This window comes from Camellia sinensis, chromosome 2 (assembly GCF_055761805.1).
Source record: "Camellia sinensis isolate YWXY chromosome 2, ASM5576180v1, whole genome shotgun sequence".
In the NCBI taxonomy this organism is placed as follows: Eukaryota; Viridiplantae; Streptophyta; class Magnoliopsida; order Ericales; family Theaceae; genus Camellia; species Camellia sinensis.
The window spans coordinates 28,010,248-28,028,943 of NC_138962.1; the positions used below are offsets into that span (position 1 = coordinate 28,010,248).

The 18,696-nt window shown below is 40.5% G+C and overlaps 1 protein-coding gene across 1 annotated transcript; it reads left to right on the top strand.

The window, feature by feature from the left end:
• The first annotated feature begins 15,871 nt into the window (after nt 1-15,871).
• Nucleotides 15,872-18,083, top strand: LOC114324105 (RING/U-box superfamily protein). Its single transcript, XM_028271836.2, has one exon. The coding sequence runs from the start codon at nt 16,658-16,660 to the stop codon at nt 17,765-17,767; it is 1,110 nt and encodes a 369-aa protein (XP_028127637.2). The 5' UTR covers nt 15,872-16,657; the 3' UTR covers nt 17,768-18,083.
• Nucleotides 18,084-18,696: the final 613 nt, after the last annotated feature.

Here is an 18,696-nt window from a genome sequence, read left to right on the forward strand (position 1 = left end):
CTTCAAGATTTGCCCAGAAAAGTTTGCCCTCTCAAACAAAGCTTTTAATGGGAAAGCTGTGAGGACGACTATGGTGTGGGCGTGGAAGTAGTGCGACAACTTTCTTGAGGCCATCATTAAGGCCAGGGCCTGTTTTTTCAATGGCGAGTACCTTGTTTCGGCGCCCAACAATGTTTTGCTGACATAATAAATGGGCAGATGTTGGATTCCTTCTGCACGGACCAATACTGCGCTAATTGCGTGCTGAGAGACCGCCAGGTACAGGAAGAGTTCTTCTCCAGGTATTGAGGTGACAAGCAGTGGTGGAGAAGACATGTATTCTTTTAAGTTTTCCAGAGCGCGGTCGCATTCTTCGTCCTACTCGAACTTGGCTTTTAATGCTTGAAAAAATAGTCGTAGCCTGTCTGACGACCGGCTAATGAATCGGTAGAGTGCAGCTGTCATGCCGGTGAGATGCTGCACTTCCTTTACTGAGTTAGGCCTCTCCAGATCCTGAATAGCTTTGATCTGGAAGGGTTCTGCCTCTATACCCCGGTTGGTCACCAGGAAGCTCAGGAATTTGCCAAATCTACACCGAACGCGCACTTAGATGCATTAAGGCGCAACTTGTGTCTCTTCAGAATCTGGAACATCTCACCTAGGTCCCTTAGATGGTCGTTCTCATCCTTGCTCTTGACCACCATGTCATCGATGTAAGCCTCCATTGTTCTGCCTAACAACGGCTCAAACATCTTGGTGATCATTCTCTGGAATGTTGCCCCTGTGTTCTTTAGGCCAAAGGGCATGACCTTGTAACAATACAGTCCTCTTGGAGTTGTAAAGGACGTGACCTCTTGGTCTGGTTCGTACATGGCGCTCTGATGGTAACCTCTGTACGCATCAAGAAAGCTAAGTCGGTTGTGCCCTGCCGTTAGGTTTACCAGTTGATCTATCCGCAGTAGGAGGAAGCTGTCCTTTGGGCATGCTTTGTTGACTGTCTTATAGTCGACGTAGACCCGCCATTTGCCATTCTTCTTTGGCACCACGACTGTGTTGGAAATTCATCTGGGGTAGTGTACCTCTCTAATAGCTCCTGCCTCTAGCAGATTTCCTACTTCTTCCGCCACTATCTCGGCGTGGTGGAGTGCCGATCTGCCAGTGAGCTGAATGATTGGTCTGGCAGATGGGTGGACATTGAGTTGGTGATAGATGAAGTTTGGATCAATGCCTGGCATGTCGTAGGGTGTCCAGGTGAACACTTCGATGTTAGAGGTCAAGAATTCCAAGACTTCTAATCTCTCAGTGCTGGACAACGACGAACCGAGCAAAAAGAACTTATTCGGGTTCTTTTCATCTATTCTCACCTCTACTAAGTCTTCCACCGCTTTTTGATCAGCTGCTTTGCCGACATCTGCGAACAGTTCATTGCTCTCAGGTTCTTCCACCGAATGAACATATCCCTTGGCAGCGCGGCTGCCATTAATCGTGACAAGGCATTGCTTGGACATAATCTGGTCTCCAAAGACCTCTTCAATTACCCCGACTTCATTGGGAAACCGCACTACTTGATGATAGGATGATGCTATAGATCGCATGGCATGCAGCCATGTTCTTCCCAAGATTATGTTGTAAGTGGAAGGGACCTTTAACACCCAAAACTCCACTTGTTTTGTCACACTTCCTACCCTGACTGGAAGGATGATCTTGCCGACTGGCCACTCTGGCATTGAGTTGAATCCAATCAAGGGGGACACAGTTGGTGCCAAGTCTTTGTCCTCCAATTTCAGTTATTTGAAGGTGTCGTAGTACATTATCTCACATGAGCTCCCTTGGTCAATCAAAATCCGCTTAACGTCGAAATCCTTGACTCGGAGGGTGACGACTAGTGCATCGTTGTGAGGGCAATATATTCTTTCCAAGTCCTTGTCTGAAAAAGACATGATGTTCGTGGTTTCTGTTTTTCCCTTTTTAATGGTGGGCTGGGCACTTAATACCTCCCTTAAGTGCTCAGCCTTCTTTACCATGCCCCTGAGCTCACATACGCGCTCAGGCTCGAATACCCCATGTATTACGTTTATCACGCCTTGAGGTGGGGCGTCGATTGGCATTCCGTTCGGGTGGTTGTCATTCTGGGGGGCTGGCTGCGCCCCTCCTTCAATGTATTTGTCCAGGTGACCGGCCGCCACCAATTCCTCTAGATGTTGTTTTAATGGTGTACAATTTTCAGTGCGGTGCCCCTTTTCTTTATGGAAGGTGCACCGTGATCTTTCGTCGTAGTCCTTCTGAGCCTCTCCTAGCTTGGCAGGCCATCTGACGAAAGGTTCATCGCGTATCTCGCTTAGAATCCGGTAGATTGGCTTTTTGAATACCGTGGTAATGGTAGTGCAGACTCTTAACCATCTTTTATCCTGATCTTCTCTGTTGTCCCGCTTGCCTCGTCCGTTTTTGTTCGGACGTTCTACCGCGTTGACCTTTGCCACGGTCTTTTTATCTGGTACTGCCGTCGTGCTAGACTTTGCTTTAGCACGGGCGTCATCTTCTTCAACCCGAATGTGCTGGTGTACTCTCTCCATTAAGGCCTCCATCGTGAGAGGCGGTGTCATAGTGATTGAGTCTCTTAGTCTGTTCCCGACTGGAAGGCCTCTTTTGTACTGTGCGATAGCGAGATTGGTGGGGCAGTCCCCAATCTGGTTAAAGGTCTCCTAGTAGCGGCTATTGTAGGATTTTAATGACTCTTTTTCGCCCATGTCGATGGAGAGCAGTTGATCAATTTACACCGGGGTTTTGGTGTTTGTTCTGAACCTAGTCACGAATGCCTCCGCCAATTGCACCCAGGAGGCTATGCTGCCTTCTGGAAGTTTTTCGAACCAAGTCAAGCCTAGGTCACCAAGGCTTGATGGGAAGAGGATGCACATTAAAGCTTCGTTCCGTCGGTATACTGCCATAACCTGACGAAAGTGACTTATGTGCATGTAAGGGTCTGTCTTCCCTTCGTACGTAGTAAATTTAGGCTGGATGAAGCCTGAGGGTAATGGTGCATTCTCAATTGCCGGAATGAACGGCGAGCTATGGAGTCTTGCCAATGCTTTATCTGTTGGTTCATAGGTAAGGTGTGGTACTGGCATTCCAACCTCGACGCTTCCATGCGTCCGAGGAGCCAACCGCCGAAGGGCTGAAACTCTATGCGGGTCACGTGCCCTAGCATCCTCATTCTGTCCCGCCCTTTCTTCAAGCACAGTCCGTAAGTTGGACGATCTAGGCAACTCCGTTTGCCTAGATGATATATGGTGCGTGTGTGAGGGCTGATAGGTACTTCCCTCTGTGTGAGACCTTAATGATCTCATCCTCTCAGACCTGGAGTAACGAGTTCTGGAAGTCCTTGATTGAGTTTCACTCATCCTGAGGCTTCTACTTTCTGCTTGCGATGTCTTGGTATGCTTACTACGATCTTCTGAGTGGCGAGGAGGCACATTGCCTTTGCGCCCCTCTCCTGTCGACACTCATTTTCCCTTGATCTGGCGCTTCATGGCCTCCATGACCGCCGCCATCTTCCTTATTAATTCATCTTGCTCCTTCACGCGGTCCTCCAGAACTTGAGGATCAATCCTCTGCCTTTGTCTATTAGGACTTCATGAACGAGAGTGACAGGGGCTATTAGTCCGCCTCCTCTCCCTTGCATCCCCCCTGGGATTTTGTCGTTGTGGCTCCAAGTCCGCCATGGAAGGGATAGAAGGTAGCCCTTCGCGCCTTGCACCCCCCTCTGGTGTTTGTCCGTCGATGGCGGACTGCGGTAAATCTTCGTTGTGCACCATTGCTTCTAAAGAGGAAAAGCTTGATCAAGAGGTTTTGTTCTAGTCTGATCTTCCCACAGACGGCGCCAATTGTACGGGCACGAAATATTCTTCCCGTGTAATCCTGTTAATCAAGTCTGCGCTCCTCCGTACGATGTCGCTTTATCCCCTGAAAATACAAATGTGAGCTAGCCGGCGGGTGTGTGCCGGATACCTCTCCGATGCCTAAGTCAATAAAACAGACAAATAGACAAAAGCTTTGTGTATTCGAGAATCAAAGTTGTGTTACCTCTTCATAGGTGATGTTTGTGAGCTTTTATAGGTTTCGTGTGGCACAATCCTAGTAGGACTTTTACTCCTCCATGTAGAGTCCTAGGATTCACCTTCCTGAAAGATAATGCTTATCCTTCAACACCCCCTTCACTTCTTAAACCAAGTGAAATGGTCTTACCATGGCCGGACTCCAACATGACCGAGGTAAACATGGCTATGCTAAGCAGCAGACTAGACCGAGATAACTCTACCTCAGTTCTTCCATTCACTGCTCCTACCACGGTTTTCCTAGTGCTGACCATTAGCTAGGTCCAATAGAGCTAGCTGCGCTATATCGCGACCGTACTAACTCTGAGTGCGGCAACCTAGCAACCGAGCTATCCGTAGTACTCTCATGGACCAAGATAACAATAGGCTCTCAGGGACTGGACTAACTTTAGGGCCGTCTGGGACCGAACTAACTTCAAAGTTCTAAGACCAGACTAATTTTCAAGGTCTTTTTACTCTGCCCTCCGTATTGTGGCCCATAACGGCCCATTGCCTAGCTCGGCCCAATTTATGAATATAAATTACCCTCTCACTATCTTTTGCCTACAACTGTCTTAGTAATTGCAACCACAGATTTGGTTAAATATATGCTGTCTAGACCTATGTTGAGAGAAAGAATTGGCAAATGGATACTAGGTTTATTAGAATTTCATCTAGAATTTGTCCTCCAAAAGGCAGTAAAAGGACAAGTTTTAGCTAATTTCTTGGCAAATCATCCATGTCAGACAGAAAGCCAAGAGATAATGGAGCTTGGTATGGTTAGTGTTGAACCATGGCTCGATGGATCAAAAGCTAACGGTCTAATTGGAATTGGTGTGGTGGTTAAGTCACCACAAGAGGTAGAAACCACACATGGTTTTAGAGTGGATGAAATTACTTGTTCCAATAATCAAGCTGAGTATGAAGCTTTAATAATGGGACTGGAAATACTTATTGGATTACAAACTCATGCAGTTGATATATTTGGAGATTCTCAATTGGTGGTTAACCTGGTGAACTGAATTTTCAAATGTCAAAGTGCAAGCATGATGCCATACTATGTTGTTGCACTGCATTTGCTTTCTCAATTTTAGATAACAAATGTGACTTATGTCCCAAGATTCTTGAATAACAAAGCTAATGATGTGGCTCAGAAAGCTTCGAATTTCAGGAGAAGGGATAACACTCAAATGAACATAAGTCAAACAACATATCAAAAGGTAATACCACCCTTAAATAAAATGAATATAGTCTTAGAAGTTAGTCATAATGACTTACAAGAACAAGGTTGGAGGCATCCAATAATGGGGTATCTAGCTGGCCTATCTTCGAAAGCCAGTAGAAAAATCAAATTGCAATCTATACAATACATAATGTATGGTAATGCTCTCTATAAAATGGGGGCAGACGGGTTATTATTGGAATGTTTAGGGCCAAAGGAAGCATTGATAGCCATGACTAAGGTTCATGAAGGCATCTGTGGTACTCATCAGCCTGGTGTGAAAATGAGATGGCTGCTTCGAGGACATTCCTACTATTAGCCAACCATCCTTAAAGATTGTATAGAATATTCTCGAGGTTGCCAGGCATGCCAAAAGCATGGCACAATAAGACATGTACCCATAACTGATCTGTATACGGTTGTGAAGCTTTGGCCATTTAGAGAATGGGCTATGGATATGATAGGAAAAATACATCCACCATCTTTGAAACATCATTGTTTCATCTTAGTGGCCACAGATTACTTCACTAAGTGGGTCGAAGCCAAACCATATAAGGCTGTAGACCAGACTGAAGTTATTGGATTCATTAAAGATCTGATCCATAGATTTGGCATCCCACAAACTATAAATGTTGATAATGGGACTGTATTTGATGGGAATATGGTAAAGTCTTTTGTGGCAGAGTTTGGAATTAGCCTTATTAATTCTACCCCCTATTATGCACAAGCCAATAGTCAGGCAGAATCATCCAATAAATCTTTGAAGAAAGGAATATAGAAATTTGTGGAAGACAATCCTAGGGATTGGCATAACTTACTGTTGAATGTATTATGGACTTATAGGGCTTCTCCAAGATCAAGTACAAGAGTCACTCCTTATGCCTTAGTATATGGCCATGATGCTGTACTACCTATAAAAATTAAGATCAAGTCATTGAGGGTGAGATGCCAGGATCAGTTAGTTCTTGAGCAGTACCATCAGGGTGTGTGCTTGGAATTAGAGAACGTGGATGAAGGTAGAATTCTGGCATTAAATAACATTCTTTTCCAAAAGAAGAAAGCAGCCAAAAACTATAATAAGAAAGTCAAGCACATTAGCTTTGATGAAGGTGATTTGGTATGGAAAATAATACTCCCAATAGGGATTAAAAGCCACAAGTTTGGCAAATGGTCACCTAACTGGGAAGGACCATATCAAGTTCATAGAGTCTTGCCTTGGGAACATATCATTTGAGAAATTTGAATGGATATGTACATCCAAAAAAAATTAATGGCAAATATTTGAAGCCTTATTATCCAATCGTATGGGAAACACAAGGAATATAATAAGTGCTAAACAAAAAGAGCATGAAAGCACTCAAGTAATTAATAAAGATCTTATTTCATAATGAGTTGAATACATGCAATGATAGATTGGTCCAAAAGTCAGTACAATATTTCAGTTGTTCCTTTAAAATAGACTCTCTGCTATTAAGAGATGGGAACAACTGAATGGTTGCAGCCATCTCCTACTTTCAATTAGCCAGTCCTTGGTTAATAATCTGTAACTTGGTGGCAGTTCGATCTAAAGCCTGGTTGACTGCTGATAACTCTTCTTCAAGCTGAGCTTTCTTGTCCAATAGTTGAGCTCGAAATTGGGAGACAAAGGAATGTTGTTCTTTCCATTTTGACACTTCAGCATGTATTTGGGAAACAAATCTCTGGTCTCTCTGCAATTTCTCTTCTGCAACTTTGGCAACATGGCAGATGTTGATGTAAAAGTCAATAGTGGTTACCGCTTAAGATAAATGACTTGAAATAGTCATGCTGGATTGCTCAACAACTTTGCAGAACTAGAGGAAGCCATTCTTGATAATAGGCCTTTGCAAGGCTTCAAAGGGGATCCTCGAGAAGGATGTCAGCAACTCCAAACAATTGTCCAAGTCTAATGAAGGCAAGGAAGTCCTACTGGTAGAGGAAGAGCTCTCAAAGATTTCTAAGAAAGAATCAGCTAGGACTAATGGCTCAGTTTCATTGCTGGCTATTGGAGTGGTGGACGGCATGTCAAAAAGGCTAGCTAGTCTAGTTTAAAAAATGTCCATTTTTTCTGTTAACATAGTTGATGCAGAAATAGGTCTGATAGGTGGAAAAGATGGCTGCATAGGGATAGGTGAGGAAGATGAAGCATCCTTAGCAGTTTCTATAGTCTTAGCTACCAGTAAGTCAAGAAAAGAAGGACTGGAGCTAGATAGAGATAGTGGACAAGGAACTGGTGAGCTACCAGTGTCTTCTTTACCGGAATCAGCTATCACTAAAGATGAAGTAGTAGCTGGAATTTCTTCTGGAGGGGAAGGAGCAGCAGGACTTGAAGGAAGGATAAATTGGGTAGAGTTGAAAGATAGAAAATGAAAGTATGGAGTTAAGCCAAAAGATGCAGGAATGTTGTGCCTCAAGAAAGATATAAAAAATGTAGGACCAGGAAGTGGGAGTATTGTTTGAATTGGCTCCACAGTTCGAGGTCTTTCAACTTCAGATGAAATTGAAGGAATCCTTATTGAGGGAGAAGGCAAAGTAGTTGTTGCTGCAAAAGAAGAAATAAAAAGTAGTGTTAAGCCTCAGTATCAAGAATTTGAGAAAGGAAAATAGAGGCACAAAGGAAATTACTGGTTTCAGAAGTGGTGGCAATGATTGGAGAGCTGCAAAGGGTATAATGTTCAGCAGTTTGTTGTTTTTTGGCAACTTCCCTTTGGAGTTCATTAGCAGCAGCGGCTTCATCCCTAAGCATTTGTTGTTGCCTCCTCTTCTCAGCCCTCTGAAATACAATAAGCTTTTTGGAATGTTCTGCTTCTACTACTTTAGCAGATGCTTCATGAATAGGGTCTCCGATGAAATCAAAAAGAGAGACAATCATTTTCTTCCTTCTTTTTAAGGGTGTCTCTTGCTCTTTTTCTGTCTCTTCTTTTTTTGCTTCTACATGAACCTCAGGTACCTCATCTTCAGGGTCAAGCAAGAGCTTTCTTTTCCTTTGTTGTTGCTGTGTGCTCTTGAGAAGATTTAAAGCTTGAACCTTTTGGGGAGAATCTCCCTGTGAGGCACCCGCACCAGCTACACCAAAGAAAGAGCTATAAGTAAGGACAAGAGCATCATAAAGGAAGAGAAAAGAAAAGAAACAAGAGTACATACTTTTCTTCGAGGCAGCTCGAGTAACTCTAGGAGGAGTTAAGGCAGCAGGAACATACTTTGTAGTGACAGGCGCAAGAGCTGAAGTAGCATGAGCAGTGGAGGAGGTAACAACTCTAGTCCTTTTGGACTTGGCTTGAGGTACATCCAGTACCATCAATAGATCTTGAGGAGGAATGGCCAAGTGCATCTCCATATTGGCCATCCACCAGTTCTGACACCCTTTCAGTATGTTGATTCGAGGTATGAAGGGTAAGTACTCAAATTCAATTAGATCTTGAATGAATTTGGAAGTTGCTTCTTCCAATCTAGATCTTCAAATCTTCAGATCCCTGCTGGTAAGGCTTAAATTGGTCTGATTGTAGGGAGTTATAGGGACCCCTTGTGAAAATCCAAATTGCCTAGGAAATTGGGAAGGACAATAAGGCTTAGAGATGCACTTGTAAGCTCTGGGGTTCATAGTCCCAATAAATAATTCCCTGGGAATCATAATAGAGGCCCACATATTTTTGTGCTGGGGTGTAGAACAGGACCTATCACTCAAAAAGGTCCTCAACCAGGATGGGCCAATATTGGTAGTTTCGAAGGGACGGAAGTTGTAAGAAGAAGGGAAAGTTGGGAGTTGGTGGAAGAAAGAAAAGTAAAAAACAAAAAGCAAAAAGCAAAATTGGAAGGATAGAGTGAAATATTGGCTAACTTCATGCCATGAGTGGTAGGGTTTAGCTCCAAAAACCTTAGGCATTTAGACTGTAAATCGGTGAAGTATACAAAAAGTCAAAGTTGAAGTATCCAAAATGGGCCTTCCTAATTGGCAGCTAAGGGTTTTTCACAGAAAAGGGAACAAGCTCTATAAACATGGCCTAAAACGTATGGAGCTAAGACCACTTTTCTTTGTAAAACAAGGGCTTTGGCAAGAGGGGCAAACTTAGGCATAATCCTCTAAGAAGATGTGCAGAAAAGGAACTTGCAAAGCCAATACAATATAAAGGAGAAAAATTCCCTATTAGTCACAGGGCCCTCTCTTTTGTTCTCAACCTTGACAAAGTCACTATAGGATGAGTTCAGAGAGGGGAGGGAAGAAAGGGTTTTGAGGTCAGGATAGTCTAAACCAATGGGGGTACCATTAGGGGATAATCCTAACAGATATTAGATGTCAAGAATAGTAAGAGCCATCATCCTACATCTGAATTGAAAGAAATTGAAAGCAGGATTCCAAAAACAAAGGGCTACAAGTATTAAAAAAGGGTCCTCTAAAATGGTGAACCTGGATAGTTGAAGGGCGTCGAAGAGGTAGAGCTCCTGAAGATCCAGTGTTTTATTAAGGACGACCCGATCATACCATTCCTCCCACTCTGGTCTCACTGTGGGCCAGCAGCGATGGGGTCGGTTCATCCTCCAGCTTCCCCAATCAAGACCACCTTCATAAAAGAGGAAATGATCTTCCAGACGAGGATACAGAGTTGAGAGCTCAGTGGGAATCTCCTTAAAAATGGGCCTAAGCACGTATTCTTGTTGCTCATGGGGGCGGGGAATGAAGATGCGTCCGTCAATGGCACTTTTCTCACCAACCTTGTATTTCTCACACTCTTCATCAACGATCATTTTCAAGGCTACGGATAGACTTGCACGTTCCACAACCGATATTTTCAAGGAAAAAAAAGTAATTGATAGAAGTTTTTTTTTTTTTTTTTCCAGAAGACGAAGTTGGGAAAGAGAGTAAAGGGAAAGAGAAAGCCAACAGAAGATAAAGGGTTTGTGTGTTAGGCAACCAAGTGAATTGGGAGCACAAAATAAAAGGGTTTTTAAACTTTTCTGTCTGAAAAACACTCAGTCGTTTTATGTGGGCGGAATTCATAAAGAAGTACTAAAGGTACGGGTGCGGAAAGTTTCCCTCAATGTTGATAGTTATGGAGGGAAACGTATCTCAAATACTAATATTAGCTTCGAAATAAAATATGTGGCTTCGAAGTCAAGTTTCGGCACCAAAATCAAGTGACAAACAGCTTCGAAAGTAGGAAGTCAACTTCGAAGCACATTCCACACCTAAGGGTGCAGGAATGCCCAGGTATTTGTTTACTTCAAAAGGATTAAAGACTTGTTTTTAGGTTTCTTGATGTGAGTAAAATCCTTCGAAGCAAAATTTGAAATACCTTACGGTTAGAGTTTGTTTATTCTAAGTTTCAAACCAATAGTTGGTTTAGTAGTATACAGAAGGAATCACTTTTTTAGAATAAAAAACAGTGTAGTGAGGTTTCTATATTTTGGAAAATATAGACCGTTTGTTCGAAGCAAAATTAATTGATTTGAAATTGCTGTATTAACCATATGTTGGGGAATTGGATATGATCAAATCAAGTTTCGAAGGGCAAAATTGATGAATTCGAAACTCTGATTTCGAAAAGAGACCTAAGGTAAAGGTTGTTAATTATACTCCATATGTTGGAAAAATTCAGATTGGGTTTCCAGTATTTCATTGGGTATGATCGAACCAAGTTTTCGAAGGACAAAATTGGTGAATTCAAAGCCTTAATTTTGTTTGCTTTTGACAAATAGAGTAAAATCAGACCATGCCAAATAAAGAGAAGACATCTTAGCTTTATTAAAACAAAAGCAATTACATCAGAAGCCTTTTTTGGCTACATATTCAAGTTCATAAAAATAAGGAATGGAGTAAATGACAAGGTCATGGAATTTGTTCCAACTATGATCAATGAACTTCTGTTCCTTTTTTATTCTATCTTCTATTTTCTCCAGGCTAGGCTGCTGAAGTTGATATGCTCTTACTTGATAAAAAAGTTTTTCGGCCTTTATTTCAAACTCTGTTTATTTCAACCCTTGTTCTATCTCATCCATGTCCAAGTCATCCCAGTATGCAGAGTCTTTATTCTTGAAATCATCATATTCGTCAATGAGGTTTTCTGCTTCATACCGGGTATGAACTCGACGGGCTGAAATTTGGTCCAAAGATCAAGTGGTGGCCATAGAAATTTGATGCCAATGAAGAAGCAGTGGGAGTTGGTCTAAAAACATCTGGAGTTCTACTTGGCGATGAGGTTGAGGACATGACCCCGGGTCATAACATCACAAGCCCATCGAAAGTTCTTAAGAGGAACATCATTTTCGAGAACATTAAGGGCAAGTGAGAAAAGGCCGCAAACAGAAGTTGGGCTTGATATCGCTGAAATTTAGTAGGGGAGATGGAGGGCTATAGGAGGGGAGAAACTAGTCCTCAAAGAGAGTAAGTCTCAGTTCCTCCATCCAGTGAGGGTTTTGCGGAAGAGGAGGTGCAGGAGTTTCCATCTCGAAAGAAGGAGGGAATTGGGGGTTGCTGACAATATCAAGCCAGTCAAAAGAGAAAAGTTTTGCCTTCTGGGCTAAGAATGATGGGCTATACCCTTGAGCCTCTTCTAGACGACGAGTGGCTTGTACTATCTTCGTAGGCATGAAAGATGTGTACCATGCTACAAGTAAGTTGTCTTCCAAACGGCATCGGCGGTCGATGGGTACATGTGGGTAAACCACCGAACTCTGAACAAAAAGAAAAAAAGTTAGAGGATCAACAAATTTTAAAAAAATGATGATTGATTCGCTCTCTTAACTTGGACTCCTCAGGTTCTGGCCAGCTTCTCCAACTAGAAGCCCCAGAAGAAGAAGAAGAAGCTGCAGCCTCATCCCACGCAGAAGGTTTTGGGTCAGAAGAAGAGCTTCCAATATCCATGTTTGCAAAATTTTGGGTTAAAGAATTATGGACAATAGGTTCGTAATCTAAAGGTTGATAGTTTGCAAAAACTTCCATGACTTGAATATAGGAAGGTGGATAAAGGTGGCTAATCAATGCATGAAGGTTCTTTCGAGAACGAACAGCATTATCAAACAACTCTTCATATGCTTGATCGAGGTAAGAAAAGGTTGTTTGGCCATGAAAGCTATACTAGTTTTTTCGAATACTGAGATAGTGAAAATGTTCAAAGAATAAAAGAGAATTTAATGCAAATGTTTCATTGATGAATGGCGGTTGCATTTCTAAAAAAGGCAAAGCCCATGCACATTCTAAGACGTGGATAAAATACCTTGATCCACTAATATCACCAAGTATTAGGTATATTAGTGTGGGGGGTAATGTTGGCTACATGTTTTGTACAGGCCAATCTTAGTTCAACACGTGGCAAGATGAGGGCAATACAGGAAGACAATTCAAATCTTCAATCGTAATCACACACATGACAGTTAGTATTGGTTATTATGGATTTGCATAGAATTGGATCAGCAAAGAGATGCAAGATGACGTGGCTTTAACAGTTACTCGTATATTTAAATTCAAAATTAGGAGGGAAGCCTAACTGCAGATATGGCGTAGTGGAGCTAACTGTGACGAAACATGGTCAGCGATCATGGAGGGATGATTCGACGATTATCATTGAGAAGTATAAATAGCAGAGAAGGCCCCAGAAAGAAGTCCCCAGACTTAGATTCAGAAACCAATTTTTATCTACTTTATTTTCCTTCCAATTTTTACATTTCTGTACTTCAAATTCCTGCACTGCACTTCGTTCATAGGAGTAGTTTCAAGTAACTTGTTGTAAACCTGTATGAGACTGAATTGGATTATTGTAAGTCTTTCATTTTTACTTAATGAAATGCTACAATTATTCTTCATTTAAATTGTTGTTTGTTTAATTCTCCTAAACAAATCCACCAGTAAAAGTCCTCTTCGTTGAGGCTAAAAGAACTGAAACACAATCGTTTGATAATTGGTTGACAATTAATCTTCTATAAAGACTGATTGATCATTGCTAGCATGCTTAAAATTACAATAATAACATTCGAAAGTCAAAAAAGCCAACATATATATATATATATATATATATTTGTTCTTGGTGGGTTTGGAAGATAATTCGATAAATATTTGATTTCATGATCCAAATTTTGAGGATTTATATAGGATTTTCAATAGAAGGAGATGAATTTTTCGATTAAGTTCTAGAAGAGCGAGAGGTTTGGTGCGAGAAGAGAGAGAATGAGAGAATGGGTGTTATATATAGGTGTGGGTGAGGGACCTTAAGCTACAAAAAAAATTATTGTAGACCTCTCCCATTACTAAAAGTTGAAGAGGGATGTTAGATCAAATTTTCTAAAAAAATTATTATGTTTGGAATGACTTTTAAATTTTTTAGAAAAAAAAATGTGTAAAAAATAGAGAAAAAAATAAAATCTTTGACTTTTTTGTATAAGTTATTTGTTTTTTTAATTTTTTTATTAACTTTTTTAACTTTTAAACTAAAATAATAAACTGCCAAATGAAATCGAAGAACATCTTTAAATTCCAAAACCCCCCAGTTATTTTTCCATGGGGTTCATTAAACCTTACTTTGGCTTCGTTTGGGAAGAAGGGTTGGGTTGGGTTTGGGGCTATTTTAGTTATAAAAAGACAAAAATAAAATTTAGTCCAATAAGATAAAACATCACATCAAACTCATAATCATTACATTCTTTCTATCACAAAAAGTCAAAAAAAATCAAAAGTCATTTCCAAACTAGACCTTTTAACCCCAGGCTAAAATATTTAAAAAGCTAAAAAACAACTCACTTCCCAAACGAACCCTTTATTAGGTCTTACTATTCGTTTTTATTATTAATAAATTAATTAGATATTACATACTAAATAAAATATCATAAAACAATATACTAATCAATTTTTTTACTTATATAAGTTATTTTTAATAATAGGCAAAAACTGTACCTACTTTCATTCACACAAAAAAAATAAATAATAATAATAAATAAAATAAAATAAAATAAACTAAACTAAACTAAACTAAACAGAAAAAAAAATAAAGTAATAAAAAAAATATTTTAAAAAATCAAAAACAACTCACTAGTCCCGTTTGGTAGAGCTGTGAGAAAGTGATTATAGATTATAACTTAACAGATTATAACTTACAGCTGTGAACATAAGTTGATAACCTGTTTGATGCAGCTGTGAGATTATGGATTTAAGCAGCAGAGTAGTGCTTGGTAAATAAGTTGTAAAATAATTTTTTGCGGTATAATTGTCATTTTTGCCCTTATAGGATATAAAATTTGTGATTTCATTTATAATACATTTTTTTCTTTTTCATTTTCATTTTCTTTTCTTTTCTTTTCTTTTTCACCTTATTTTCTTTTCTTTTTTAATTTTTTTTTTCTTCTCTTCTTTCTTTGTTCATTTTTTTTAATATATTAATTCATTAAAATTAATATTCATGTTCTAATTTATATTAATGTATCAATTTTTCCAATTTATTATTATTATTATTATTATTTTAGTAATATTTCATTTTTTTCTTTATATTAATGTACCATTATTATTCTTTATATTAATGTATCAATTTATATTAATTTATCAATTTACATATAGTCATCAATTTATATTAATGTATAATTTTAATTATTTTTAGTAATATTTCATTGTACATATATTCATCAGTTTATATTAATGTATCAAGTTTTCCAATTTTTTTTTTTATTATTATTATTCATTTTAATTATTTTTAATAATATTTCATTTTTTCTTTATATTAATGTATCATTATTAATGTATCATTATTATTCTTTATATATATTTATCAATTTATATTAATGTATCATTTTAATTATTTTTAGTAATATTTCAATTTACATATATTCATCAATTTATATTAATGTATCAATTTTTCAATCAATTAATATTATCAATTAATATAAATTACATATATTCATCAATATTTTTTTTATCAATTATTACATAAATTACATATATTAATATTATCAATTATTATTAATTTTTCCATCAATTACATATAAATTTTTTTCATTTTTTCATTTTAAATTAATTAATCTCAATTAATTAGCATCAATTATTATTTTTTATTCATTCATTAATTATTTTATTTTATTTTATTTTTATTAAAAAAACACCGAAAAACCTCAACAAAAAAACAAAAATAATAATGAAAACCCTAGCTCTGGCGGGAGGAACCGGCGCTAGGGTTTGATTCAGATCCACAGAAAGAGCGAGAGAGAGCTAGGGTTCAGATCGCGATGGTTCATCCCACCGACAACCCCCCTTCTTCTCCTCCTCATCCTCCTCATCTCACTGCCGGCATCGATCGCGATGGTTTAGATCTCCTCCTTCTTATCTCATCGTTGGCGTAGAGAGCGAAGAGGGAAATAGATGGGTTCACGCTGTCGATCGAGATGGTTCAGATCGTGATGGTTGAAATCGTGATGGAGAGTGATCGGAGAACAAGGGAGAGAGACAGAGAAAGAAAGAGAAAGAGAAGGAGAGGGAGAGTGAGGGAGAGAGAAGAGACAGAGCTCGATCGTCAGAATGCTAGCCGGAAATTGCCCTAGCTCGCCGAAAATCGCCTCTCTCGTTTGTGTGAGAGAGGAAGAATGAATGAGAAATGGTTTATATACATGGCACACTTGTAATTAGCATCAATTAAGAAGGGCATTTAAGTCATTTTACATCTCCTATTTCAGCTTCCCGTATAAGCTGATTCAAGAAGCCCCTGAGGTGCTTATAAATTTAAGCTGAAAATAACTCAATAAAAATTATAATCTATCCCTTTAAATTTTATCAAATATACCAAAATGATTTAATTCAAGTTAAAAGTAACTTTAAAATGCTTTTAATTGCTACCAAACAGCCTCATTGTGTTGTGTCATCTCTCTCACTACTACTGGCCTAAAAGGTTGCCAAGAAAAACAAAAGGGAACTGTATAATATAAACGGCAGCCAAATGAGTAGCACCGAATCACACAAACACTAAACCAAGCCACAAACCCTTTGACTTCATTGAGCCAATCAATCCATGCCACATCAGAAACACAACCACAACACTCAAAGTCAAGAGCAAATCAGAAGTCATTTCCTAATGTGGCAAGGTGACAAGCATTTTCCTCATGGTAACTATGAAGTACATCTCCACACCAGAAAAAATCTCGTAGCATTAAATTCACAAATGTTGACGTGTCCTTCGCCCGCAACCCCATCGACAAATCGCAAGAAAGACGAGACCCACACCACCAGAGTCTTCAGTCAAACTAAAACGCATTAAACCCCCCCCAAACAAACCCCAACACCACCCTCCATTAACACACCTCTCAACCCAACCCAACCCAACCCAACCCCTTCCTCTTCCCCCTCCACCGTCACCATCGCCGCCGCCACGTAATCAATATCATGCTCGATCCTGCTCCAGCCACGTCGCCACAGTCGTCGTCCTTGTCTTCATCGCCGCCCCCGAAACTTCCCGTTGATTTCAGTCCTCCATTGATAGCTATGCTAGTCATCATCGCCACCGCCTTCGTCGTTGTAACCTACTCGCGCCTAATCTCGCGTTATTTTATCCACCAGCACCGCCGCTGGCGGCGGTGGCGGAGGCGGCGGCGCCTCCTCCGATCCTACGTCCCTTCCTCCTCCGCCGGTGGCGATATCGAGTCGCCTCCCTACAATTCGTCCTCCTTCGATCCAACTGACGCTTTCCACTTGCTGTCTCCGTACGGACTCGACGAGTCCGTCATCAAGTCGATTCCTCTCTCCGTCTACACGAGGAAGAGCAGCGTTCACGAGTGTGCAGTGTGTCTTCTCGAGTTCGAAGAGAACGATTACGTCAGAACGCTTCCGGTTTGTTACCACGCGTTTCACGTTGATTGCATCGATATATGGCTCGGCTCGCACGCGAATTGTCCTCTCTGCAGATCCAGAATATTCCGGCCGGAATCTCCGTTCATTCCGGTGATGGCCGCCAGAATCCGGCCGAGTCTCGATGATATAATCATCGAGAGCACAATTCTGGAACCGTTGGAAGAAGCTCCACCGGAATCGGACACAGCCGTCGGAGAGATCACACAGGAACCGTCGAATAACCAGTCGGAGGACCGATTCAACGGCCGCGATTTCTTGCTGAAGCGATCGTACTCTTTCGGATTCGAGCGAAATTTAGGATCGGAAAGGTTAGTTATGGAGCCGGCGACGGCGTCGCCGTGGAGATATCGGCCGGGAGGAGGATTCTGGAGCAAAAGACCGTCGCCGTTCAGTTCGTTGACGAAACCTAGGGTTTTCTCTTTCCGATACTACAGAGGCATGAAATCTCCGTTTTTCCGGCGGCGAGGTGGATTTTTTCCGGTATCGGAGAGATACGCCGTAGGAGGGGGATCATCACGACGGACTAAATCGTTGGCGAGCCCGATGTTCATGAGGTCGTCGGGGGCCGGGATGTTCTCGTCGAGCCGGCTGAGGAGCGGCGATCCAGAGGCGTTGCTGTCGCCGGAGAGATTTAACAGAAGGTAAAACTGGCCGGAAATGGCTCGACTGACAACGGCGGCGGAGGTGGCGGTGGCGGAGGAGGATGGGGTCGGAGCAGCTTTAATGGGGGGGTGGCGTGGGTGAATTAAATGAGAGTTCTGAGTGGGCTGAATTTTGTAAGGCGGTCATTAAATGAATGGCGTTGGGTTGGGAAAAAGAGCATTTAATGCAAAGTTGACGAGAGAGACGAGAGAGATAGAGAAGAGACAGAGAGAGTGTGTGAATGTGATGACTGTGAACATAGACCGATGGATGGAGAATCACACTTCCATTTCTCTACCTCTACCCATCTGCGTCTCTCTCTCTCTCTCTCTCCATTTATAGAAGCTAAAATATATATACACCATTTTTGTTTTTTTGTTTTTGTTTTTATTTTTGTTTTGGTTTTGTTTTTTTCGTAAACAAAATTGCTTGTAAATAGAAAAATATTTAGAACTTTAGCTTTGTTCAAATTGTTTTTACCCCTTTGTTTTGAGAGGGTTTGAATTTACAAGAAGTACTAAAGGGCTGTTTGAGATGTTTTAAATAAATGTATTTTTTAACTTTTTATAAAAATATATATAAAAAAGTAATGAGGAGATATTGATTGATGTGACTTAAAAAAGATAAAAAAATAAAAAGTACAGATTTATTTAATCTTTCCAAACTTGTCAAAATGTCCATTTTACTTAAAAGAAATTTTAAAAAAAGTACTTAAAATATGGTGAATGTTTGAAGGAAAATGATTTGTCCTTCTAATTTTTTTCCCCCGAATCCCCTGAAATCACAGAGGAGAGAAAGAGAGGGGAAAGAGAAGAGAGGGGAAGAGGAGGCAGGTCTCAGCCGTCGCAGCCCGATTGTCGCAGCCTCCGCCGTCACCTCCGCAGGCCTGCCGTTGCAGCCCCGTCCCTCGCAGCCCCTGCCTCTGCTGCCTC